The following is a 16702-nucleotide window of genomic DNA, read 5'->3' on the forward strand; positions in this document are numbered from 1 at the left end:
TAATTTACATTCTTTGTATTTCGGGATTGAATTTACCACTGGGGCTTGCCTTCTCTACTCTGCATGTTAATCAGTTTTAAAGTTCTTTTGTTTATGAACACTTACTCTAAGTTCACATGGACCTTCTATAATATAGAGGCTGAAAATGAAATTGATACTGGTGTTGGATGAGGTCTCATTGAAATTTAACATTTTGGTTTCAGTGTTACAGTAACGAGTTCAATTGTTTAAGTTTCCATTTTTGGAAGACTTCTTTGTCCTTAAATCTGGTTGAAAATAGCAAAATCTATGTCAAAATAAACAAAGGAGAGTCTCTTGAACACGCAGCTCTGCATATGATGGAAGAGGAATATAGGCCTTTTTATGGATAATTAGAGTGGACGGCAAGACTAAAGCTAAGTACAAAAACTTTTTAATATCCAAAGGTTGGGCAAAGGTCTTGTTGTTTACTAAGCCTCTAAAATGGAAAAGGATTTCTAGATTCATTAACTAGCTCAATGGCAGGGATTTTTAGGTTTAAAATATTACTTTCTGATGTCAAAGAACATATGTCAATAAGGTATTCAGAGTTTCTGCAAACTGAGGTCATCATTATGGCAACTAAAGATGTGCAGCAACTGGTGCATGTTTTTCTCTCTCTGCACCTTATCTTATGCAGAATCCATTAGTCGCATCATCAAAGAAGGGATTAAAGATGGACATCTGAAGAGGGTTTGATGAAGTTCTTGAATCAAAGATTCCATTATTGGCTACCATAACTACCCACAACTAATAGGCTTTTCAATCATCTCCATGGCAAGAAGATGATGCATAGAATGATATGAAAGATAAGGATGCTATGTTTCCTAAACCTTTAGCTTCCTAGTCTTGTTCATCTTGAGGAGTAAATTAGTAGGACCTGAGATGATGAATTTTTAATAATATGACAGATAGAGCTTTCTTGTCGATGAACCAAGTCAGTTCCTTATCAATAATTTTACAATATTAAAATCTGCTTTCTTAACAGTTTTTGGCCACGTTTATGTTGGATGTCAGACTGTATGTTTGACATTCGAAGCCTTTTTTTATGATCTCTTTAAAATAGTACCGATGTCTTTAAAACACTACCTACCTTCCAAGTCTCTGTTATGGTCTCTTTGATACTCTTCCATCTCTTGGTATACAATTATGGTTAGTAATATTGCAGATCTAGAACTAATCTGAATTGTTAGACTAATTAGTTGTAAAACTTGTGGTGTCCATTTCAAATGATGTGGTATGACATAATCAGCTATTACTTTGGTATCTTCTTATGGTTCTTCTTGTTGAATCCAATTTTTTAAGTCCAGGTTGAAACCATTCTTTTACGAGTATGCTTGTGATGATCAACATTGTGGACCTCCATTTTCACAGGCCCATGCTTTTGTAGTTCTCATTCGTACCATTTGTTGTGCTGACACTTTCATGATAATTGAAATAGCTGTTACAAGCCATGTAATCAACACTGCTGATTGTTGTGACTAACAGTTGCTTTTAAATTCACAGATCCCTTTCCAGCTTGGACTTTCAAAAATGGATCTGAGGAAGGTTTTGAAATCCAGCTTATCTGGAGTACGTCAGAGCACATTATTCATTCTCCTTAATCTCTGTATAGTTTCTAGGGAGCATGTCTCTTCCTTTCTTGTTGAGTTTCATGAGAAAAGTTTGTCAAAAACGAATTTGATTTCATTTCCACAAAAGAATAAAGGTGGCTAAAAGTGCATTGATTTTTCATTGCAAGGTTTTGAATCCTGTGGGATGGGGCTATCTCGGTTTTTCTATGGAACCGAATGTGTCGCCATCTCACTCTGTCCGGACACTTGGGATGGAGGATGTCCCAAGGTGTCCTGATTGGAATGTTGGAATGTTGGAATGCTAGTGGGATGGTTTTGCCCCGACATATGGGATGGTACCCTGTCCCAGTGTCCCGTTGGGATCTGAATTCTTGCTTCATAGTTTTCCGTTTATAGTTGAAGTGTAAGAGAAACTAGTGGAAAATAATTTATTCTCTTTTTTTTGTGGTTTGACGTGTTTCCTGCTTGTTTGACGTATAGTTTCCTCTTTCCTTCTAACAAAAATTTTCAAACTGCCATTTCCCACTTTCTGCTAATGTATTCTATAATTCAAATCCTGTTTTGGCAACTGTAATTTCCAGAAACCAGTCTGAAGTCAATTTCTCCGATTGCAGATTGACAAGTCAGTCAATGCAATGTATAGGAAGCTACAGAAGAATTTGACCTCTGAGGAGTTGTTGCCTTCTTTGTGGGATAAATGCAAGGTATGCTTTATCATCTTCTCTTATTTGTTGACAATCTGTAACTCTGAGATGCAATAAAAGAAATTCCTAACATAAATGAATTAGTAACTTGCTTACCTAGATACCTCTGGAAATCCTTTAGTGTAGGCCATTTTCAAAAGCAATTTAAGGCTGCAGTCATTCTGGTCATTTACAAAATGTGCAGAAGAGCCTATGCTTGAAGAAGAAGGCCTCTTATTGAAGACAGGATGTGTCATGTTATCTAGGATGATGAACATTATTTCTCAGGAAAAGATACAGATTACCTACTGTTGATCACTGCTCAGTTCACTGGGGGATGTGGGGGTCGGTGATTGGCTGATTGCCGATGTGGCCTAACTAACACCACCAACCCGATCATATTTGGCACCAGTTTTGACTGCCACATGCTAGGTGAACTGAGCAGTGATTGGTGCCGGTACTCTTTTTCTTATTTCTTTCCGCCCTCTCCAGTTATACTTGTTTATGACAACTTATATGTTCACTCAATGTCATGAGAAACTTGTTATTTGCATTGTTGATGTGACTTAAATGCCTTTTTGGCGTTCTGATCCTTTTTAGAATGAGTCTAACATAATGTAAAATCAAATTCACATTGTTGAGACATGATTTAAAGTTTATGGTTGTATATTTGAATTTAAAATGGACAATCACAATGCTGTAGCTTGCATACTACTGATCAACTTTGAGTAATCTATTTTGTGGAACAGATTTATGCTGTAGTAAGTTTTATGTGTCGTAACAATTGAAAGAATTAGGATACATTGTTTTGGAAACTGGGCGATAAGTGGATATCTTCTGATTGTACCCTCTTCCACTCGCTGTTGTTTATGGAAGGATGACCGGTAATATCCTATAAGAAATCGAAAACCTGTGCGGGTGTTGGGAGGCTTTGCCCTTGATGGGGTGAAATGGAGTTGAATAAAGGTCAATAAAGCTGCACTTACATTTGCCAATTTACCATGAACAGTATTGCTGGTTCATCTTTCAGTGGTTAACATGGAAATGTTTTAAATTTAACAAGTATGAACCTTGGATTGTGGGGTTGGCAGTGCGACTGCTTGACCAAATAGGGCTCCTGATTCTATGCAAGCACAACTTGAAGCAGACTGTTAATCCATACATATATGTTCTATCTCTTGTATACTAAACCTTTTGCATAGTTCTAAATTGATGGCACAATTTTAAGAGGGAGGGGGGGGGGGTGGGTTTGTCTGGGGGAAGGTGAAAAAAAAAAGGAATCTAAATTTCTTTCACAGCAACTTGACTGATTGGTGAATGAGCATATTGAGAATATTGTGATCACCATTCAGCATCTCTAGATCCAAAATAGTTGTGAACAGGCTACATGGTTATGGTTATGGTTTATTCAACATCCCTAGATTGGCTCAGATTGTAACTTTTATGGGATCTCTGATGGAAATAAGAATTGAACTAAGAAGTTTCTGGTGGACAGAATATGAGAGGAAGAACTAATTTTTCATTCTTGATAATTTTTCTACACATACGTTCATGCTGCAAGTCTCATCTATTTAGAGATTACAGAATGTCTCTCGAACTCCCATCATTAATTCAACTCTTCCTCTCCCCAATTCATCTCATAGGAAACAGTACATGCTTAGTAAAACACACACTAATTAATTACATAGGAAATAGATACTGTGTTTAGGAAAGCCAGCACATTAACTCTCAACATTTTCCTCAATGTGCTGACCTTGAACTCCCAAAAGTTCTTTAAGCTGCTGAAATTTTTTTGTTGGCAAAGCTTTTGTAAAGATATCTGCTAGTTGCTCACTTGTCTAGCAAAACTGAACTTGAACTTCACCTTCTTCAACTGCTTCTCGGATGAAATGATGCTTGATTGCAATATCCCAAGTGCAGCTTGAAATGTTGGATTCTTTGCCATAGATATGGCTGATTTGTTGTCACAAAACAGTTCGGTAGCTTCCTCTTGCTTTTCACCAATGTCTTCAAGAATTCTTCTCAACCAAATTGCTTGTGAAGTAGCCATAGAAGCTGAAATATATTCAGCTTCAGCAGAAGACTGTGCAACTGATTTTTTACTTCTTTGAACTCCATGAGAATACACCCGAACCAAGTGAAAATACATAGCCAGAGGTGCTCTGCATATCATCAACGCATCCTCCCCAATCACTATCACAAAAGCCAATTAACTTCGCATTAGTATTGCTAGAAAATTTAATTCCATAATCCAAAGTCCCTTGCAAGTCTCTTAGGACCCTTTTAGCTACTCCAAGATGAATGTGACTTGGACTTGTCATGAATCTTGAGAGTAAACTTGCTGCAAACATAATATCCGGTCTTGTAGCTGTGAGATATAATAGTTTCCCGACCAAACTTCTGTGGAGAGTTGCATCTATCTTCTTTCCGCCATCATTTTTTCTCAATTTTTCATTCACAACAAGTGGAGTTGCTACTAGTTTGCAGCCGAACATACCAAACTTCTTGACAATATCAATTGTGTATTTTCTTTGACAAAGAAAGACTCCGTCTTCAGCTTGATAAATCGTTATGCTGAGAAAATGATGTAGAAGACCCATGTCACTCATTTCATATTTCTTCATCATATCATTTTTGAAGTCTTCAATCATCTTTTTATTACTTCTTGTAAACACCAAGTCATCGACATAAAGTGCAATAATAAGGATATTAGAATCACCTTGCTTCTTGACATACAAGGTAGGCTCGCTTTTGTTTCTTTCCAAGCCTCTTTGATTGAAGTAACCATCAATCTCTCCATACCATGCTCTCAGTGCTTGTTTCAGTCCGTAGAGAGCTTTCTTGAGTTTGTACACGATGTCCTCCTTGCCTTTGATGATGAATCCTTGTGGTTGTTCAACATAGACATCTTCCTTCAATTCTCCATTCAAGAAGGCTGATTTGACATCGAGTTGGTATAGCAACCAACCCTTTTGGGCAGCAAGAGAAATGAGAGCTCTAATTGTATCCAAAAGGGCAACCAATGCAAATGTTTCTTCATAGTCGATGCCGGGCTGTTGTGAATATCCTTTCGCCACCAATCTTGCCTTATTCCTTTGGATGGAACCGTTGGCATTGTACTTGATCTTGTAGATCCATTTGACTCCTACAATATCCTGCTCTTTTGGTTTGTTAACAAGCTCCCATGTATTGTTCTTCTTGATAACTGAAATTTCTTCTTCCATAGCCTTCTTCCAAGCTTCTTCTTTGATGGCTTCTTCAAAATTTTTAGGTTCGAGTACACAAAAGTTGCATCTTTGATAAATGTCATCCAAACTTCTCAATTTCTTTGGTGTTGAAGTAGGAGTGGAGGAACTTATCTTGGAGATGGTGGAGGGTCAGAAGTTGATGAAGGACTCTCACCGTTTTCACTTGAATGTGCTGATTTTGTGCCAAAATCATCAATTATGACACACTTGCTGTTGTCATTGCCATTCTTCCACTCAATTGAAGCTTCTTCATTGAAAATGACATCCTGGCTGATGATAATCTTTTTCTTTTCCGGATTGTACAGCCTATAGCCCTTTGATTTTGAGCTATAGCCGACGAAGATGCATTTCTCACTTGTCTCATCTAGCTTCCTTCTTTTCTCCTTCGAAATTTGAGCATAGCAAACTGAACTGAAGATTTTCAAGTGCCGCACTGATGGTTTTCTTCCACTCCAAGCCTCAATTGGAGTTAAATTTTTCAATGCCTTTGTTGGACATCGATTGAGAAGGTACACTGGTGTATACAGCTTCAGCCCAAAAACTCTTCGGCATGCCTTTGTCATGTAGCATCGCCTTGGCCATCTCTACCACTGTTTGATTTTTTTGTTCACAAATTTCATTTTGTTGTGGAGAGTACCCAACTGTGAGCTGCCTGTCAATGCCTTTATTCTCACAAAACTTGTTAAATTCATTAGAATTATATTCTTTTCCATTGTCACTTTGAAGCACCTTAATTGTATTGCCACTTTGATTTTAAACAAGACTTTTAGGCTTTTGAAATATAGCGAAAACTTTAGATTTTTTCCTTATGAAATAGACCCAAGTCATGCAGGAATAATCATCGTTAAACAAGATGAAGTACTTATTTTGAGCATGAGATGGTGTCTCCATTGGTCCGTATATGTCGGTATGCACTAACTCCAAAACTTGCTTTGCTCTCCAAGCTCCTTTTGGAAATGGTTGTCGATGGTGCTTTTCGAGTGCACACCCATGACATGCTTCTTGTTTCTCAATGCTTGGAAGCCCTTGGACCATATTCTTTTGAGAAAGCAACTTGAGGCTACCGAATTTCAAGTGCCCCAACCTTTTGTGCCATAACCATGATTTGTCCACGATGTTCACCTTCATTGCAGCCTCTTTGGATACTTTGAGATTGAGTGGAAAACTTCTATTTGCCATCTTTATTCGTTGTAGAACTTGCTTCTTTTGTTTGTTGTCAAATATGATGCATGCTCCATCTTCAAAGTGAACAGAATATCCATGCTCCACAAGTTGTCCAACACTAAGCAAACTTTGGTCCAAATTAGGAACAAAAAGAACATCATGAATATGTTCATTACCTCTCTTGTATTGAACAACAATAGTGCCTTTTTCCTTTACTTCCACCAATGCTCCATTGCCAAGCCTTACTTGTGAATGATAACTTGTGTCCATGTCAAGAAAAATGCCTTCATTTGCGGTCATGTGATGACCGCAGCCGCTGTCAATGAACTATTGATCTTTTTTCTGCTCTACTACACTTTGACATGCAAAAAATAGGTTGCCTTCATCTTCTTTCTCCTCGGTGTAATTTGCTTGCTGGTTGGAGGTAAAGCGGCAGTCCTTTTTCAAGTGGCCGAACTTCTTACAGTTGTGGCATTGTGGCTTCCCCTTGAACCAACAATCCTTCTCTTCATGGCTGCTCCTACTATAAATTCTGCACTTCTTTTAAGAGTTGTCACCTTCAATTTTTCGATCATAACTTCCTCTACCTCTTCCTCTTGAATTTCTTCCTCTTCCTCTACCATACCTTCCACCTCTAGATGATTCTTGAGGCCTTTTTTCTGCACTTCTGGAATCAAGATTGAGCATTGATTGAAAAGCACTCTCAATAGATTTTTTAGAGTGTTGATTCAATCTTTGCTCATAGGACTTCAGCGAGCTGATTAATTCTTCAACACTTATGGTGGAGATGTCTTTAGTGTCTTCAATTACAGCAATCTTGGGCTCGAACTTAAAGGGTAAAGAGATTAAAATCTTCTCATTTAATCTCTTGTCGAGAACGTCATCACTATAGTTCTTCATTTGATTAACAAGCTGAACAAGCTTGTTGTAGAATTCCTCCAATGTCTCTTTCTCGTTCATCTTCAAATTTTCAAACTCCCTTCGAAGAGATTGGAGTTTGACATCTCGAACTTTTTGATCTCCTTGATATTCATTCTACAAGATCTCCCAAGCTTGCTTTGCTTTTGTTGCTTGAATGATCATCGGAAAGATTGTATCCGAGACTCCTTGCTGAATTTTTGAGAAGGCTGCTGCATCATTTTGCTGCAATTCTTCAAGTTGTTTGGCTTGATCAGCTTGATTAGTTGATGATGAACTTGAGGCTAGTTCTTCCTCGTTGTAGCCTTGTTCGACAATGCTCCAAAGGCCTAATGGTTTGAAGACTGTCTTCATTCTAACAGCCCAAAAATCATAGTTGTTGCTGGTGAAGATCGGAACGAAGTGTTGCTGCAGATTTTGGCTTGGATTAGCCATAGCTTCTCTTGTTTGTTTTTTTTAAGCAGAAACTCTCCCATGATCTACTTCCTCTGATACCAAATGATGGAAATAAGAATTGAACTAAGAAGTTTCTGATGGACAGAATATGAAAGGAAGAACTAATTTTTCACTTTTGATAATTTTTCTACACATACGTTCATGCTGCAAGTCTCATCTATTTAGAGATTACAGAATGTCTCTTGAACTCCTATCATTAATTTAACTCTTCCTCTCCCCAATTCATCTCATAGGAAACAGTATATACTTAGTAAAACACACACTAATTAATTACATAGAAAATAGATATTGTGCTTAGGAAACCCAGCACATTAACTCTCAACAATCTCTAGTAAGATTTTAGGTCCTATTTTGGATGTCAGATCATAATATTTGTTGATAATATATGCTGCAATGAGAGAAATCTGAGAAAGGAAGCTAATCAATAGAGATGTTTTAGGGATGGAGAGGGGCCATGGGTTCCATCATCCCCTAATATTTTAGGAGAGAGATCTCACAATTTTAAACAAATGTATTATTTGAGATTTATCTGGATCAGAAGCATTGTCAGCAAGCTGCAGTCCCTTTGGTTTCTCTCTGGTTGGACCACCTTTGTCCAGTACTTGGAGTTGGGGATGTTTTCTGGATAACATGATCTGGTGTCCAAACAGGGCCCTCAAATGTTGGCTCTTGATACACATCACATTTATCATCGGACCCTTCGAGACTCATCTCTTTCTTCTAAGCATCATTGGTGAAAGACATATAACGGATGGCCAGGGGTTTAGAATGGTGGCATAGCTGTGAGATTGACACTGCCATATTGCAACACCAATAGGTTATTTCTTTATGATTATTTTTCTTGTTATCATATTGGAAACGCTACAAATTATGGTATTTTTTGCTTTAAATGATCTTGCATTGACTTAATTGTGTGGTAGTATTGAAAGTATATTTACTTCATTACTTGTTCCCTAATCATGTATGTGGCAATGTAAAGGATCTATATTGCTTCAAATGTTTCCATGGAAAGATGTTCAAGAAAATAGTGGTAATCATCTGGTGTTGGCCATTTAATATTGCAGAAAGAGTTCTTGGAAAAGTATGAAAGCTTCGTTCAACTGGTTGCCAAGGTTTACCCAAACGAGAGCATCCCATCAGTCACAGAAATGAGAGATATTCTTGCTTCACTGTAGACGTACATATCAATGCTGTAACATTTCCTGTTGTTATGGTAATGTAATTTTTCCTAGGTTCTTTTCTTGTGCTATTCATTTCATTCTATTTGTAAGATTTCTTTTGCTAGTTTCTGATGGATGATCATAATTTACTGATCCATGGGGATAGTGTATGATTGTGTGTTGCATTTAGAGGCTAATCTACTTTTTCAAGGAGAGATGTATCTCGATGAGTGGTATGCTTATGACAATTTCCTTTCTTTGAAATGAATGGTCTAACACAATGCTGGACCTGAAAGAATTACGTGGTTGTTGCTCCACCCAACGTAGTGTTACATAGAAGGTTGTTCGCTACCCTAACCAAAGTTTAACGGTTGAAAATTACTATTATTATTATTGTTGTTGTTGTTGTTGTTATTTTTTGGTGAGTAATGGTCGAAAATTATTCATTACATGGAAAAATTCCTCTTTTACGTAGCCCTGTTATTCTGGGAAGGCAACATGGGATTATGCTGCCTGTTACACGCTTTTGATTCTTGTATCCCTGGATCTGTTTTCATTGCCTCCTGAATCCGTGTCTTGGCTTGAGATATCTTATGCCCCAAAGATGAAGCTGAAATCATGATTATGATGTGCCCTATTTCTGTATAAATTATAATTGCAAATGCTACTAATATAGCGTTACCTGCTGCTGTTTATCATACCATGTTATAAACTTGTTCTCTTTGTTAATCCATGTGAATTACGTGCATGAATTTTTATTTTTGTGCATAAAGAGCATTAGCAGGTGTTCCATCTGGCTGATATCTTAGCTTGTCTTGAAAATTGGCATATTCCAAGTTTGTGACCATTTTTAGTGGCAGGATTTTATGATTCCGCCAACATAAGTTTACTGTGAGACCTTCGAAGTCCCCTTTCTTGGTTTTTGCCTCCTGTGTTACCGTTGCCTGAATCACGAGTGTTTTCGTTGAAGATGATGGGATATTTCAAGCGGAATGCTGCACTGTTTCGCATGTAATCGTCCGGTCGTTATCGCTCTTGCAATGTGTATACGAGCTTTCGAGGGCATGCATACACGGATAACTCTCACGGGAAAAAGGGTTTTTTATCCGCATGTGTGCACGCTATAGTTTGGGCTACTTTTTTTTAATCTTAAAATGCCTGTGAATCTTGTCGAGGATTGTTGAATATCAATAGAAGGATCAAGGACTTAGGAAGTTCTTTTGATTGAAAAAAAGAATCATAGCATAATCATTGTAATTTTTGATGTTTTGGTCGGTAAATTATTTGAATTTCATCGTGATTGACAAAGTATCCATTTAAATCTTGAAAAGATGTTTCCAGCAAGTCCGACATCGTTGATATTTTTGTTTCTAAAAATTGTTGGCTCTACTTAGAGTGTGATAGACTTCTCCTATTTGATTTAACAGATCTCTAAACTATAATTGCAATATAATTATATAATCTTATCATTTTATAATAATTATAAGATAATATAATCAATGGTTATTATTATTATTATTTTGATATTAGAAAGGGCTAATCCTCATATTCTATCCCATATCCATACATCTTTCGATGGACTTCAGCTAAAATGGAACCCTTCGCTACTGCTCAAGTAGAAAGAATTAATATCAACCAAGCAAGTGTTTAGCGGTCCCATGCCACAGTCATTATTTGAAATATATTTTATTTTCGCTATAATTCTAGTATGAACATGTCGATGAATAATTTAGTATAATCTTGATGGATTTAATAATTAATTATAATCAATTGTACTTTTTTGTTATATTTTCCCTTATATATGTCTGTGCACTTCCCTTTGCTAGTTATAATACAAACTTAAATACATTGCTGTTAAAGATTTTGCATATAATGCATCTCAATTAAATTTTAAATTTTAAAAAGTTTGAAAATAATTATGTTTTAATTTTTTAAAAAATTTTATTGTGACAAAAAGACTCAATTATTGAAGTAGTAAGATATTACTAGAGGAGAGGGGAGCGATGTTAAAGTTTACGGAATGGGAATATAATTCTAATCCAATCTGTAATTTTATGATTTTGCTAGTTTTAATAGCTCAATCTACTAATTTCATAAAATTCAGCCCAATTATCCAAATAGACCATTAGGAGTTTAAATTAATTCAAATATTGTGGCATAGTTGGAAACCCCCCAACTAAATCTAATGGAAAATAAATTTTATTAAAAGAAATTATTGAAGCCTTTATACTGCAAGGACATATAGTATGTACAAATATTTTTACCTCTTTTATTTAGTAATATAATATATAAAATATTTAAAATAAATAATCAGGTATGTTGGTAGAAACAATTGATTGAATTCAATATATTGATTTGATAATACTAAATTTCTATTATATTCATTGATCCTATATTAATTTCAACTTCGAAGAATATTTCTTTAAAATACACCTAAAAACGCCATGACAACATCAGCAAATAAAACACGGGATATCCTGATACTTTTCATAATACACATATTTCTCAAATAGACATTATACAGTCATGTTGGAGCATGGTTTGATGATTTCTTTAAAACTTTTGCTAAGATTGTTTGATTGTTCAATTATTGAGTGGATGATAGGCAAATGATATTTGTTTAAGCAAAGTTTGAACTCCAATTTTGGAAAAAAAAAAATATCAATGAGGATCCACTTTGTCATATTAAACATTCCACATGCTAAGTTCACACCAATTCTCATTGTCCCATGCAACACAATGAAAGAGCAATATTTGGCCTCAGTTTAGAGCAGGCTGCTTGATTATTTTTTTTTTTGAAAAAAACTCAAATTAATTTTAAACCAAACATAATCAAGTACAGATTCGGGAAAGCTCGACTTGATTGCTATGACATTCCTGGCGACAGTCTTCCAAACTTCTCCAAATAGATACTAGATTATAGCAGGGAGAGAAAGATGCAGCTCAAAAGTGGTTGCAGACTCATCATCTTCCTTACGCCAATCCGTACCAAATTTTAGATATGGCAAATTCTAATCGTTACTTTAAAAAGATTATCTTGGCAGTATCAGAGTGTCCCTATTTTTGGTGTTCCCTTACAAGGAAATAATTTTCAGACCATTTTTCACAAAGTAACATGTAGATTAGAGTCTTGGAAATGGAACAAGCTTTATTTCGCTGCTCAGTTCACTCTAGTTCATTTGGTTCTTTGCTATTCCCTTATATATGTTATCATCCATTCATGTGCCTTTGTATATTATAAATCAACCTGACAAGAAATTCAGGACTTTTTTATGGGGGCGTACTTCTGATTAGCATGGTTTGCATAGAGTGGCATGGGATCATATTTGCTTACCAAAAAATATGGAGGGGCCATGTATTGTGTCATTGCAATTGCAAAAATTCCAATGCTTGTATAAATTAGCTACTCAGCTTATTCTATATCGTCATATTTTGTGGCACAGCTAATTTGGGGTAAATATCATTTCGCTGGTTTCTGATTTAATTATTCTAAATTTCATAATTGCTCGATGATGTGGACTAAGATTTGTGAAGTTGCATCTACTGTTCAATTTTAGTTTCAGTGGCTTATCGGGATGGGTGAAATATCAATGTTTATCTAGACCCTGCATTTCTAACCAACCGCTGATTAGAATGCCAACTATGATCAATATCGAAGATCCATCATTATATTTGAAGGTATCAGATTTGATTTCTCAGTCTCATCATTGGAATTCTAATATGTTAAATCATCTTTTTTCCCAAGATATTGTTCAGGTTATTATGACTCTTCCTATTGCTGTTGGACCTCGGGATGATCAAATTGTTTGGGCAAAAACAAAATTATCTAATATTTATCTGCATGACATGAACGATCTGCCTTTGCAATCTCCTTCCCTACTTCACATTCCCATTTCGTTTTTTTATTGGATTTTGAAGTTACAAATCCCTCCGAAGTCAAAATGTTCTAGTGATAGTTAGCTTAGACGATATTATCATGTACTGTGACATTTGTCCTACTTAATTTTGCTCACTTCAATTGTGACATTTGTCCTACTATTATGGAGGATTTAGACCATGTTGTCATGTACTGTCCCTTTGCTCGGGCTACTTGGGAACATTGGCAGTCATTGACTTATATGTCTTGTCCTCTTAGCTCTATGCAGGATTTGCTATCTTATTTGGATCACCTTATGACTAATCAGTTTTATAAAACTTTAGTTGCTTTTCTGGTTTGGGGTTTTTGATGTGCTCGAATGATAGACTTTTAAACCACTCCCCTTCTACCTCAATTCAAGTTGTAAGTAATGTTTTTATCATGACTATCTTGATTGTTTTGGATAGGCATTGGAGTAACTATTCTTCTTTTACTTGCTACATTGTTTCATATTGTTTCATGATTACCCCTTCCCCATAGAACGGTCAAGATAAATTTTGCTGCTTTGGTGCACCCAAATAAAGTTGCTGCAAGTTATGTTCTCAGAGACGATAATACCAAACTGTTACAAACAGAAGGCAAAGTTTTATTGCATATGCTAGTATCAGCCACTGAATTAATTGTAGCTTGGATTGGTATTAAGGTGGTAAAAGTAGAATTTCATGCGTCACATATTATTCTTGAAGGAGATCCCATCACTATTATATCTTGGATCTTATCGACTTATTTAAATAAATACATATATTTGCCACTTCTCCATGACATCTTGATATGGAAATCTTCAAGTTCTTCTTTTGGGGCAAATTATATTTCGGGAGGCAAATCAGATAGCTGACTTCCTTGCTAATAAGCTTTGGATGGTGATTTTCAGTGGAACTCTTTAGATGCAATTAATGCACATTGTCTGTATCTTCTCAATACCGATGGTTATAATGTTCATTTTCTACATCACTAACTTCTTAATGCAAGGCCTTCCTCATATATACTGCTACTTCACTGCCATTCAATGCTCATTTATCAAGCATAAGGATTGTCAAGTTTTTAATGCGGTATGTTCCCTCCAACTCAATTTCAGTACCATACTTATGTGCCAGGGTATGTTTCTTGCTTTGCTCACGCTGAACCTTCATATCTGTATCATTTTATATTATAAAATATTATATTTTATCCATCAAAATATGTAATATTGCATGTGGATAATAGTGAGGGGAGTATGAAGGTGGGTTATATTTGTCCTTATAGAGATGGGAATGATCGGAAATATGGAACAGAAAAGGGAGGCGAGATATTTGCAAATTATATGATTTACCAGAACAAGTTAGATGTACTAGGAATGCTAAACACGCTCATGGAATCAGGTATATCAGGCAATGTCATCTGCAATTCTCTATAAAATTCTTGAATATGTATGGTCCCTATGGCCAAGGGAGGGAGTTTGTTCTACACAATGGGCAAATTCTTCATACTGAGTATCATGAAAATGCTGTTCATGTTGGATACATACAGGAAAATGAAGGTGTATATGTATACAGTATGCAATTACCTCCAACCATCTTCCTGTCGGCAGATCTCAGTTGGCATCAGACATGCTTGCATCCCCTATTTCTTCACCTCTCTCATATAGTCCAAGGCATAAGGCATATAAGTTTCTTTTGTGCACTACTATTGGGACAAAGAAGTGCATCCCCTATTTCTTCACCTCTCTCATATAGTCTAAGGAATATAAGTTTCTTTTGTGCACTACTATTGGGACAAAGAAGTGCAGTTACCTTTTTCCCACAATGTCCAAGATATACTGAAGATGCTCTTCATATTGTCTTTTGTAATTTTCACTTCTATATGTTGTGGATCCTCCTCAATTTGATGCCGACTTATTCAAACAATATGTACAACTGCTATAGCATGAATGTTGCCTTGCCTTCACTTATGGGCTGGATGTTTCCAATTGCTTTTCTCCGGTTCTGTGACTTCATTAAGCACAGGCTACAATACCTTACCTGCTGTATACTTGTTATCATCTCATGCTGCCTGCTTTTGTATCTGGATTCGCTTCTTTATGGTGGTCAACTGACTTCATTAGCCTATCATCTACAAGGGATCAACTGACTTCATTAGCCTCTCATCTACAGGGGTTCTCTCTGTTATGTAGTCTGCTAGTACTCTGGTTTTGTAATATATCACAGTGGTCTTTCTTTTTTTCAGTACAAATTCATTCCATACGATGTCGTCACTCGTGTATGTTATTTTGGGTTCATTGTACTCAGGCCTTTTGATTCTTTATGCTCGTACCTTTTACTCAATGAATCAATGAAATTCTACTCCAATCAGGCCTTTTGATTCTTTATGCTCGTACCTTTTACTCAATGAATCAATGAAATTCTACTCCAACAACAACTCAATGAATCAATGAAATTCTACTCCAATCAGGCCTTTTGATTCTTTATGCTCGTACCTTTTACTCAATGAATCAATGAAATTCTACTCCAACACCTGATTCTTTATGCTCGTACCTTTTACTCAATGAATCAATGAAATTCTACTCCAACAACAACTCAATGAATCAATGAAATTCTACTCCAATCAGGCCTTTTGATTCTTTATGCTCGTACCTTTTACTCAACAACAACAACAACAACAACAACAACAACAACAACAACAAATTCCAATTTAAAAAATAAAAATAAGCTAAACGTTAACCTCTATTTCTACTCCCAACAATTTCTCACACTTACAGTACGTAGGCACGCATGTCCACTATCTTGGTCACGGGCAAGTTTGAGAAAGACCTCTCCAGCCAAATCATGAAAAGGAAAAGAAAGAAAATAAAAACCTTAAAAATTCTCATAGAAAGACTTTTTTTTTTTTTGATCTTTGGGATTAATATCTAATTGGCATTCAGAATGAGTAGGAGGATTATTTCACTCATCTGTGAAAAAAATCTCAGAAAAAATAGTTTCATCATTATGCCAACTTCTTAAGCAGAAAACCAACTAAGATTTTTATTGAAATCAAAAGGATTAAAACAAGATTTCTTTATTAAAGAACTGTGGCGAAAAACAATCAAAAGCAGACGTAAATAGTAGATGGGGATGTCTCTCAGACAAATGCCTCGATTCGTCCTCATGATGATTTGAATGGAATGATCGGACTCGTCATCTATATTTACTTTGCTCATCACTGAGAAACCCCACGGCCACAAAATTTAGACCATCAGATTACCTACTCCAAAACTTTGCAACAGCTTAAAACACGCACACACGAAAAAAGAAAGGGAGGGCTCAAAAGATTAGGAACGATCACCCAGGAATTGGAGAAATCCATCCATAAGCGCTCCGAATTCGAAATAAGAGACAGGGGGGAGGGAAGAGGAGGAGACCGGGGGCGACGAACGACCGTCCGACTGAGGGAGGGGTTAGAGAGGGACGGCAATTTATAGGGCGAGCGCTCTAATTCTAGGGTTAGGTCACGGTTTTGCCCAATGCTCATAGATTTACGGAAATGCCTCTAACGGTTGGAGTTGCCATCGAACCGGCCCACAACTGTGCATTGTGCATCGAGAATCAAA

The 16702-nt window shown here is 36.4% G+C and overlaps 1 protein-coding gene and 2 non-coding genes across 6 annotated transcripts in view; 1 reads left to right on the forward strand and 2 right to left on the reverse strand.

The window, feature by feature from the left end:
- LOC105034312 (exocyst complex component SEC3A) overlaps positions 1–9485 on the forward strand; it is a 39810-nt gene extending 30325 nt beyond the window's left edge. For 3 of the 4 annotated variants that reach the window (XM_073251800.1, XM_073251803.1, XM_073251801.1), the window contains exons 23-25: positions 1525–1590; positions 2207–2296; positions 9126–9485. In XM_073251800.1, the coding sequence (XP_073107901.1) occupies positions 1525–1590; positions 2207–2296; positions 9126–9236 (267 nt within the window). In that variant the 3' untranslated portion in view covers positions 9237–9485. The remainder of the gene's footprint in view (positions 1–1524; positions 1591–2206; positions 2297–9125) is intronic. The other variant, XM_073251802.1, reaches the window with a different exon arrangement.
- Positions 9486–16032: 6547 nt separating this feature from the next.
- LOC114913034 (small nucleolar RNA Z105) lies at positions 16033–16107 on the reverse strand. The gene has a single exon (XR_003799058.1). It is a non-coding gene; the product is annotated as a small nucleolar RNA Z105 (small nucleolar RNA).
- A 121-nt stretch (positions 16108–16228) lies between these two features.
- Positions 16229–16320, reverse strand: LOC114913037 (small nucleolar RNA SNOR75). The gene has a single exon (XR_003799061.1). It is a non-coding gene; the product is annotated as a small nucleolar RNA SNOR75 (small nucleolar RNA).
- Positions 16321–16702: the final 382 nt, after the last annotated feature.

The sequence above is a fragment of the Elaeis guineensis genome, chromosome 2, assembly GCF_000442705.2.
Source record: "Elaeis guineensis isolate ETL-2024a chromosome 2, EG11, whole genome shotgun sequence".
NCBI classification, from domain to species: domain Eukaryota; kingdom Viridiplantae; phylum Streptophyta; class Magnoliopsida; order Arecales; family Arecaceae; genus Elaeis; species Elaeis guineensis.